The sequence below is a fragment of the Heloderma suspectum genome, chromosome 5 (genome assembly GCF_057233095.1).
Source record: "Heloderma suspectum isolate Gila_16-S chromosome 5, 16-S_ref, whole genome shotgun sequence".
NCBI classification, from domain to species: Eukaryota; Metazoa; Chordata; class Lepidosauria; order Squamata; family Helodermatidae; genus Heloderma; species Heloderma suspectum.
In genome coordinates, this window is record NC_139462.1 from 158,000,555 (window position 1) to 158,011,760 (window position 11,206).

Consider the following 11,206-nt stretch of genomic DNA (forward strand, 5'->3'; position numbering starts at 1 on the left):
CTTGGGGTTGTGGTGGACAGCTTGATGAAAATGTCAACTCAGTGTGCGACTGCTGTAAAAAAGGCAAACTCCATCTTAGGCTTAATTAGAAAAGGAATTGAGAATAAAACTGCCTATATCATACTGCCCTTATACAAATCTATGGTGCGACCACACTTGGAATACTATGTATGGTCCTGGTTACAACACCTGAAAAAAGATACCGTAGAGCTGGAAAAGGTGCAGAAAAGGGCAACTAAAACGATCAAGGGGCTGGAGCATCTCCCCTATGAGGGAAGGTTACAACAGCTGGGATTGTTTAGCCTGGAAAAAAGGAGGGTAAGCGGAGACATGATACAGGTGTACAAAACTATGCATGGTGTGGAGAATGTAGATAGGGAGACATTTTTCTCCCTTTCTCAAAATACTAGAACCCGGGGTCATCCCATGAAGCTGATCAGTGGGAGATTCAGGACAGATAAAAGGAAGGACTTCTTCACATAGTGCCTAGTGAAACTGTGGAATTCGCTACCACAGGATGTAGTGATGGCCACCAATTTGTATGGCTTTAAAAGGGGGTTGGACAAGTTCCTGGAGGAAAAGGCTATCAATGGCAACTAGTCCTGATGGTTATGTGCTACCTCCAGTACCAGAGGCAGTGAGCCTATGTACACCAGTTGCTGGGGAACATGGGCAGGAGGGAGCTGTTGTGCTCATGTCCTGCTTGTGGGTTCCTGGTCGACAGCTGGTTGGCCACTGTGTGAACAGAATGCTGGACTAGAGGGACCCTTGGTCTGATCCAGCAGGGCTCTTCTTATATTCTTACTGGCAGTAAGAGCTTTAAACTAAAATATGTTGGTATTTTGGACCCGCCCCTTTTGCCTTTGGCTCCACTACCATTTATTGTGCCTTCACTACCTCTGCTATACCCCTTCAATGCACAGCCTTGCCCCTGTTGATGGCACAACTTTACACTGAACCCAGAACTGGTGCCAAGAATTGACCTCAGTGGGAGGGAAAATGATTTAAATAACTATTGCCACCATGACAGAGTACAGGATAGGATATGGCATAACACAGCACCCAGTCATGGCACAGCGTCAGCAGCATATAAAACCCACGCTGGGGGACAGCCGCTCAGGGCACGCGGCGTGGAGCTCTGGGTCTCTGGCCTCATGTCATGATCACTTACGGTGCACACAGCGCCCTTTGGTGATGGCAACCCTGAGGAAAGGGCACTCTGCACAAAACAGCCAGGTGCTCCCAAGGACGTGTGGTAAATTAAGCACCTTGCTAACACTGCTCTCATAGACGTCCCTCACCATGGGCCTTCAGATGCAAATACCCAATACCCAACCCCCAAAGTAAAGTACAATTAAAGTAAAAAGAACAAATCATGCTTTCCAGACAAGGCCTTTATTGTGCAGTCGCCCCTGCCTCATACACATAATTTTATCATTGTGTGTGTGCGGAGGCGGGGGTGTCCCAGATGATGCAGTCTTCCATTTGGAGCCCTCCTGCGTTTTCTGACGGCTTCGTCTGTCTCCTTTTCTTAACCACAAAAAAATCCATTAAGAAGAGAAAGCCAGAACAGCTGCACAGTGCCTTTTGATGGACAGCACTAGGAGCCAAATCTGGAAGTCAATGAGCCTTTTTTCCTCTCCCCCACTTTTTTTTGCAAACACTAGTTATTGCAACACATTCTAGTGCATGCAGGTTTGCCGTCAGATGCATGACTATGGACAAGGGGGAAGGAAGAGGCTCATGCTGTGGAAGAAAGACTTGATTTTATGCGATAGGAGATTCATTAAATTTAGGAACAGGAAACCTAGTTAAAAGCTTGGATCTGTGAATGCAAATAGAAGTTTTCCAAAGATTTTTGCTAGCTTTCTGCTGAAGATTTTTAAAACTCAACATGAATACGGAGGGATACAACAGACAGTATAATCTCATCTCATACAGGGGTGGGGGGGAAGCCCTCTTCCATTCTTACAGTAAAGTGTTATTGAATTTAACAGGAATGTAGTTGGAGGATTCAATAGAAGCAACTCTAAAACTCTAATGCATTGGCCTGAAATTGTAAACACATGGGTTATTCCATCCCGATCAATACAACGTAAAGATAAAATTATTTTGGGGGTGCCATGGATTATCATTTTAAATTAAAGTTTAAGGGACAGTGGCCATGAAGTACAAATGGAAAGATTTGAATGAGCTCTTATATAGGAAAGCATTAGCTGGTCAATTTCTGCTGAGAGAGAAAAGCAGAGAACTCTTCCACAAGTCAGAGGTTGCTGCGCCGTAAGAATATTAATAAAAAACCAGCCTGAACCCAGCCTGAAGGATTGACCTCCCATTGAAATATTTATTTCAATGGAACTGGTTGCATCACAGTCTACCAAAACGAGGTCTGTATATCAATATTTCATCCTTTTAACTGGAGATAGCAGTATGTTCTTGTTGATATTGTATGGATTTCTGTATGACTGCTATTTTATATTACATAGAAGAAGAAAAATAAAAAGCAAACCACAAAATCATTAATGGCAGGATTAATAATCTACCACGCTAAAACTAAAAAAAGAGAGAAGGGATATGGTGATTAAAGAACAATCCAAGATCAACATTACACTTCAGATAGTTACTGAACAAAAATTGCTCACATATGTTGTAGATATTAAGAACCAGCACGATATAGATACATACTATGACACATATAACAAGATAATGATAGCAGCAGACCATCACCTATACAAATTGACAGGAATAATCCAGGATTGTCCTGGCCAGGGGACCAAATAGTTATGCCCCACCACAGTGGCCCAGCATGTCTCTGTAACTTCAGGTTTTAGGGTGCCGCTACCACTGCTATGATATGACAGGTGGTATCTAACTCTTTACTGGGTTCTGATACAGCAACTGTCTATGGCAAACATCTCCCTAGCTTCTGCACCACACAGCTTTGAGCTTTCTAAGTTTTAGGATCAAATACAGAGACAAGCACACATGTGTGCCAGTAATATCATATCTACCATAGAAAGGAAGAGCAAAAGGGTTTCTTAGAAAGCAAAGGGTTGGATCCAGGATCTCACAGGATCCATCTGCTCACAGATGCTTCTACCTGATATTTAGGGGATCCTGCTGCACCACAGCTTATCCCATTCAGCAGGTCCCCCGACCCTCTGTGTAGAATTTTCAGGGGGCTGGAAGGACTGCTGTGGGGAGGAGGGGGAAGGGAAATCCTCATCAGCCAGCCTAATTGCACAGGCCTGAGTCTGGATCCAGCCCAGAGTAGATCCACACCGCCTCAGTACTGCCCATCAGCACTTGTTCCTCTGAACTTTAAGTCAGACCTCACGTGACTGGTTATGTCAGATCAATTGTGTGACCCTAGGCAGAGTTTAGTGGTCTGGTGTTGACACTAATATATGTACTGAAGCAGGCTTTACACAGTATGAAATGTTAATGAGATGTCAGGATAACACCAGTAATTTAAATAGGGATATTCGCAACTGGCTCATAGCCTTTGGGAGACATATAGCTAAGTCCAACTCACATTTCCTTGGAAGAATGCAGAATTCATCACCACCAAGTACTTGCGCTTTGGGGTGCTTCCATAAAGCTTACACACATCTGACTTAACCATGGACAGTATTTTCAAAACAGCCACTACATACTGTATTTTAGTCTGTCTGCAGTGCGTCACTTATGGCTGTTGTTAATGGGGGCTAGAAAGGTGAAGTGAGCTGTTTTTAAGGTTGGATCCAAATTTAGTCATATGTAGACTATGCCTAACTTAAGTCCACTGATTTCAAGGGGTCTACTTGAAGTATGACTGAACCCGGATCCAACCCCAAATGTACAGCCTAGTCTGTGTAGCTTCTTCATTCACACAGCTGTCAGAAATGCAAAAAACAAAGCCCTTTGTTGTTCCTGCACTAGTTACAACATCATGCTTGTCTGTGTGGGACAAGATCACCTGCCCTTTAAAAAGGTGCCAGTTCTCCCGGGTACTTTTGGCTTAGGTTCCAACTTTGCCTAGGACTGAATGACCAGCCTGCTGATCAGTGCAAGCTGCAAGTTTGAAATCTAAACAGGAGAGTAGGAAAATTCCTACTTGCTTTAGTACAATTCAGGGTCCCATCCCCCCACTCAGTTCACCCTGAGCCATAACTCACAGCCAGATTACACAACCAGCAGTAAAACTTTTCTTTGACTGTACCACTTCAGCCTGCAAATTGGAGATCACGTGTGTGAATGAGCTCCCATGTGAGACAGGGATCAATCTAGGCTTCTCCCTGATGTGCCACTTTTCTATGTGCTGGGAGTTTGAATGCCACAACGAATTAACCCATCTTGCAGCTTTCCACGTGCAGCCAGAAGTAGTTGTCATGTAAAGCTTTACTACATGAATTTCCTGACTGGCCCTCTATACTGGTGTACAAGACAGATCTGCCTTTCCCAATCTGGTGCCCTCCAGTTGTGCTGGACTACAACTCCCAGCATCCCCCAGCCATCCATGCTGGGAGGATGTAGTAGAACACATCTGGAGGGCACCAGATTGGGGATGTCTGGGACAGAGTGTCAGACCAGGACCAGGGAGAACCAAGTTCATATCCCCACTCAGCCATGAAACTCACTGGGCCAGTCACTGACTGGGTTAAGACACCACGATAAGCCACACTCAAGGGTTAAGTATGGGTTGTGTGTGCATTGTTGTTGAACCGTGGGTTGTTCCTGAACCCTGGGTTATTGTGTTGTCTGAACCCAGCCATGATAATAAACAACCCACAGCTCACAACCCAATAAGAAACCATAGGTTCTCTTCATGGGTTGTTCACGGTTAACAAATCATTGTTTGTTAGCATGGCTGCGTTCAGACAACATGATAACCCATGTTATCAAACAAACCACGGTTCAACAACAACCCACACTCAACCCATACTCAACCCTTGAGTGTGGGTGATCATGTTATCTGAACCCAGTCATTCTCTCTTTGCCCAGCCTACCCCACCGGGTTGTTGTAAGGATAAAATGCGGAGGGGGAAAAAAAAACATGTATGCCGTCTTGAGCTCCTTAGAGAAAAGGCAGGATATAAATGTGAATAATATTATAAATAAGACTGATTTATATTTATTTGATTATTATATATTTGGAAGTATATTCTGTCAAAATCAGTATACCATATCAGCACATCTAGGACTGACGTGTACATTTATTTTGGTCGATTGTGGATCAGGTGGTCCTTCATGGGAAAGTGGGTCTCCATCTAATAAAACTTACTTCACTGTAATCCTGTATACTTGGAACGTTGTCCCTCACTTCCAGTGAACTTATTTCCAAATACGTATGTTTAGGATTATAGCCATAGCCAAAGGAATTGTGTGATGACTTGTCTAAGCTAGTTGTAAACTTGTCAGATATTCTGGGTTGTCCTGGAGAATGTGCATTTGTCATTGCTTTGCTTTCTCCCCAACAGTGAAAATCCAGAGACTCTGTGAAGGGTTGCATCCAGAAAGTGCCATCCAGCAAATCTAGTTAAAAGTAATGTGGGCGGAAAGGGACAGGGATGGAGAGGGAAGAGTTATGAAAACATGTCCCATTGTAACTAACTATTGAACAATAATGTCAAAGTAACTGCATAAATACAGGTCTGAAAAAGTGATATTAGAGAACACTTCAACCCCGTACCGAAACCACATTGAGCCTATTCACACACGCACGGGAGAAGGGTGGTTAGGGGAACTACAGAGGGGTGGGGTTTAGCAAAACCACTACACATGACATGAGTCCGTCAAACAACCAGGAACCACATGGCACTACATGGTTCCACTAACCCCCTCGCCCCATAGTTATTGGGGGAGCTTACCTGAGTGGTTAAGGTGCATCCTGATGTCCTCTGTAGTGCGAATAGGCTCCTGGAGGCTGCTCCATCATCTGGAATGGCCACATGACCATAAAGAAAGTCTGTGGCGGCTAGAGTGTTGCCCACAGTAGCAGATGCTCTGGCTGGCAGACTCTATGGTCATGGCCTGGAGGTTCTCTGGAGCCCGTTTTAACTGCCACGGAGCCCACCAGATGACATGGTAAGCCTCCCTGGGGGTTCATAACGCTTTTGCAGTGGGTGATTACCCAGGTTGGCTTCGTAACCACATGGAACGTGGTTTACTCCCCCCACATGACATGCCAAACCACTGTGGTTAGTGGAAGTTCCCCAACCACCATGGCTTAGTGTGATGTCTGAACAGGCCCATTTACTTGGAAATAAGCTCTACTGGAACTTATTTCTGAAAAAAAGGAAATGCCCCATATGTTCTGGGCTCTCTCACCACCTTTTGTTTTTAAAGGCAGAAGGTAAGGAGAAAGCTGTGAAAACAGTGGCTTTAAGCAGGTTTATGTGAAGCAGCACTATGATGGCTGCACAACTGGAGTCCTTCTCTGGTTTTCGGATCAGGAGGGAGGGAAAAGGGCCTATGGGAGCAGCCACCTTAATGGTAAGCTGTGTTTCTGCAGTGCAGGTCTTAGATTAAACACCAAAGGACAGGTGCGGAATTGCAAAAGCAGTCATCCTACTGCTGTATTTACAGGATGCAGCACCATAAAATCTGTCCATCTTGCCCACAGAAGCCACTACGTTTGTGCTGCCACCATGGAAACACAACTCTCAGCTATGGTAGCTGCCTGTCCCACTGATGGCTAAGGGGAAGGGTGCACAGCAGTTAGTGCGTAAATGGCACCTCTCCCCCATCCCCCACCAATTATTTATCTACAAAGCTGGACTATAAAGTTATTTCAGATTAGACCGTAACAAGTGGGAACTGGCACCAATGGTTTGCAGTGTAAAAAAGATGTATACAATCTGAAGTGAAACCATTTTGCAGTGTTTCTCTTCTCCCACCTGTAACAGGGGTGGCCCTGTTCAGGCCTCTGCCTAGGCCGGAACAGGAGCTCTCTAGCATGGTTGGGGCTTGCAGAAGAGGGGGAAGAACCTGCTTGATCACCTGCCTCTCGCTCTGGCCCAGACAATGATGGTGATGTGAAGGAGGAGGAGCAGGAGATGCCACGGCCTACTTGCTCACTGGCTCTCTGCCTGTCAAGCAAGCAAGTGGTAGCAAATGAGAAAGAGGAGGAGCAGCGGCAGCAATGGCAGCTGGTGACAACGGTGGTGAGAAGGTAGACTCACTGAAAGAGGGCCCGCTGAGCGTGTCTTGCCCAAGGCCCTCCAAAACTGGAGGAGCTGGCACTGCCTGTCCTCTTGAACCCTCTGCGCGCCCAGACTCCATCCTAGATAGTGCTAAAGGCTTCACATTTGGAGCTGGCTGTTATCCTTGGCTTGAATACATTTTAATACAAGGAAAATTCATAAACTTTGCCATCAGTGATAGCAGATGTGGACTAACAGTTTGACTCCCATTATGCATTTGTTTCTGACAGTTACCACAAGCGAAACTGGTGAATCTTGTTCAGCTATGAATCCTTCAGAAGAACCATGGTTTCCCACCTGATAACAACTGGTGTTTTATTGGTGTTAAGAAAGTCAAGAAATGCCTATTGGTGTATGGAAAGAAAACAGGAAGGGCCCATGTGAATTAAAAATGGGACAAATTAAAAATACGATTTTTGTAAACGTGGATATCCGAATGCAAATCTGAAGGAGGTTATCACCCCTCCTCATTTTTTTATTTATTTTCAGCCATACTTTGAATAACTGGCCTACTTAGTTGGAATTCTGGCAAACTTTGCACATCACAGCAAGGCGATTAGCACCTCTATATTCTTCACAAGGATGAAACCCTGAAAGTTCCACACCAATTTGCAAGCAAGCATCATTTGATGTTTAACAGCAGCTTTTGAGTTTGGTGTTTTGGTTTAAAGAACTACTGAAAGTAAAATCACCACAATGTGAGAAATTGCACCAAAACCCAAAACCCATCCCCCGTATTAAACATTCACAGAAAACTTAAAACTCCAGTATAACATACTGGCACTTAAATTTTAAGTTTTAATATTCCATTTTTGTATTTTGTGGTGTCAATATTACCGATTTACATGAGGAGAATTTAGATCATCCCTACCCCTACCCCAAATGTCACAATATCAAAAACCTTTTCACACAAAATGTATTTCATTGGTAATACTTTGCTGTGTGCACAAAAGTATTTATGTGCCTCCTTATCAAAAGATACACTTTAATTAGTGACAAACTCTAGGACAAAATGTAATGCTATTTATATTCTCTGAGTTTAGGCTACAATCCCTGTTATAAATTACAGCTGTCTCATTCATCCCTCCTAGGGAACATATGCATCAAAAACTCTAATCAAGATCGTATGCAGCTCTAGCAGATTAGGAACTGGTGCCTGAGTTTTGCTTTTTTCCTCCTCCCTCCCAATCCCTTTTCCTTTTGTATCATGTCTTTTAGATTGTAAGGCCAAGGGCTGGGACTGTCTCATCCCTAATCTTTGTAAGATGTTCTGGGAGCCTTTTATGGCTGAAGAGTGGGGCAAAAATACAGTAAATAAACAAACTTAAAAGAGGGGCAGCAATGCATGGTTCCTCTTCCAAGTAACTGCCCTGCAACAGCATGGTGGCAGCTCTCTTTGTTTACATGATCTCATTCAAAGCATGATCTACTGCCATGTTGGCTACCACCTTCAAGGTGCTTATTAGAATCACATCAACTTCACTGGGAACTCAAGGCCTGTCAAGCAGCTGCATCCCTTCCCCCCTACTAATAGTAATAATATTCTAAAGCAGGGATGGGGGACATGTGGGCCTCCAGATGTTGAACTGCAACTCTCATCATTGCCTTTGCTGGCTAAGGCTGATGGGATTTGCAGTCCACCATATATACAGGACCACACACTCCCTACCCTGTTCTAGAGGAACATTCCAAATCCTGTTCCATGTGCAGCAGTGCTGGATTATTGTCAAATGGTACCAATACAGTAAAGGTATTCATTTCAGAGGATACTGTAAGCCCTTCCAAAGAGGTGCCACAGAATTATGTGCCATCTCACACTATTACTATGATAGCATAGGTCAGGGTTCTGCTGAATACTGAGGTAATATTTGCATATGAGGGCTAAAGGAGCCATGTTCCAGGGACCAGATTATTAACAATAGTAATAGTTAACAAGTCGTTGAGGCTTCTGGGTACCTCCTGCCCTTTACGTCATGCCCTGATTAAGCAGAAGCACATCACTGTTCTAGTAAGCAGCTTTGTTCCACTTACAGATCTCCGGTCCGAATAATCCACTAAGAAACTTTTCACTGGTTTAAACTGCTTAATGTTGAAGTCTAGGATGTAGAACAGAACCATCATTCTCATCAGTCAGGTAAGACAAAAACCAGGCCAATATATATTAAAAAAAGGTGAGGGAATACAGCTTTGTCAAAGGATGGCTGTTCTTCCCCTCATATAGTGTCCATAGCTAGACTTCAGCTACTGACCTATTTATCAGTTCTATGGCAAAATTCCTGGAAATACTTTTTTAAAACACACACACACACACACACACAACTTTCCTATAATAAATCTGCCACCGTCTATTTAATAGTGATCAACATGTAAACCCAGAGCTATTTGAGTGCCAAAGAAAATTATGGCTTTAAAGGTCTATTGAGATTTCTCCCCGTTCCTCCAAGGGAAAAACAAAACAAAAAACTTTCCCCAGTCAAGAACAATTCCAAACATAGTCAGGTGTCTCCCCACTCTCCAGGATCTCTTGAGCTACGGAAGCGAATGGACATAGCCCACCTTGCAAACACTGGGCAGGAATCATCCCCATCAGCCACAAAACAATAAAGGAGGATGGGTGTGCATGCACCCCATGCTGAAATGGACATTGTCTTTTAATATTATACACATATATACACATGGATCTCTCTATCTGTGTGTATACCTTCAATGGATCCCTACCTTTGATTCCTGGCTGGTGGTAGAGGCAGGGGATGGGGGTTGATCCGGGCTCTCTGTGTCGTTTTCCTTCCCCGCGCTCTCCAGGCTGGCTTCAGTCGCGTCGCCCGGAGGAATCATTTTGCCTCTGATGGGAAGAGCTGCCGGGAAGAGCTCGGTTTACTTCACGTGTTCTTGCTCCTCCATTCCCTCGAAGCCAATGAACTCCGCCGGACTCGATTTGCGAGTGTGGGATTCCCTTTTTAAAAACCCTCCAGCCCCCTCCTCCCCCTCCTCCTCCCCCTCCTCCCCCGCCCCCCGAGTGATCCTGCCGCAAGTTATCGAGGGCTCTCCGTCAAAAAACGAGTCAGGGGCGGTCGGGGCCCCCCCGCCGCTTGGGGGCTTTCGCGGCTCCTTCTGCTGCCCTCATCAGCCGCCGGGAAGGTGTGAGGGAGAGCGAGGGAGGGCGGAAGGGCGGCGGCGGCGGCGGCGGCCCCAGCGATCGGAATGGGAGTGAGCTGAAGCAGAAAGCCGGAGCGTAACACATGGAGCCCAGGCGGCGAGAGGGGCGGAGGCGGAGGAGCCGGAGTTGCTGCTCAGCGCCTTGGGCAGGAGCATGTGCTGCTGTAGTAGTGGAAGGGAGCAACGCGCCGCCTCCGTCCGTCCGCACGCGCGCCGCTCCGTCAGGACTTCCATCAAGCCGCAGAGAGCAAGCCTGCCCCTGCCGCCGCCGCCGCCGCCGCCTCCACAATCCAGATCTTTCTACATCCCGGGTCATGTTTTACACAGAATCTACATATTCCCGCCTGGTCGCTCGCCGCCTGGGGCGTCCTGTTCTGGGCAGCCTACCTCTCTACAGGCGGTGGAGGCCGGCCGGTGGCGCTGAGGTCTGCGGGGCGGTGAATCCGCTCTGGGTTTCAGTCAGAACCAGGCACGACGCTAAAGGTCTTATCCAAGGCGCTGAACCCAGTCCCCCAAATAGGGTCGGCGCCTTGGATAGCGCCCTTGGGGTTCCGACTGGTTTGGGCCGAAACCCAGAGCAGATTTACCGCCCCACTGACATCAGCACCACCAACCTTCTCTGTCTGCAAGGTACTAAATACCACTGGGTTGTATCCGATGGGTTGTGTATCCGGGGTGTGCAGCCAGGGTAGGCTGACCATACGTGCCGTTTTAAACGGGACAGTACCGTTATTTCATATTTCCCGACCGTCCCGTCGTTTTAATATAAATGTCAATTTTGTCCCGTTCTTAATTTTTTAAAAAAACAACGCATTTATCATAAGACTCTATGCTAATCAATGTGTGCAGTAAAACTACTAGTGTGA

At 45.8% G+C, this 11,206-nt stretch overlaps 1 protein-coding gene across 2 annotated transcripts in view; it reads right to left on the minus strand.

Moving 5' to 3' along the window:
• Positions 1-10,484, minus strand: part of STAC (SH3 and cysteine rich domain) — a 105,202-nt gene extending 94,718 nt beyond the window's left edge. Inside the window, exons 1-2 of one of the 2 annotated variants that reach the window (XM_084860407.1) lie at positions 9,903-10,300; positions 5,264-5,514 (exon numbers count right to left, since the gene is read on the minus strand). In XM_084860407.1, the coding sequence (XP_084716533.1) occupies positions 5,264-5,491 (228 nt within the window). In that variant the 5' untranslated portion in view covers positions 5,492-5,514; positions 9,903-10,300. Of the gene's footprint in view, positions 1-5,263; positions 5,515-9,902 lie in introns of both variants that reach the window. The other variant, XM_084860409.1, reaches the window with a different exon arrangement.
• Between the last annotated feature and the right edge of the window lie 722 nt (positions 10,485-11,206).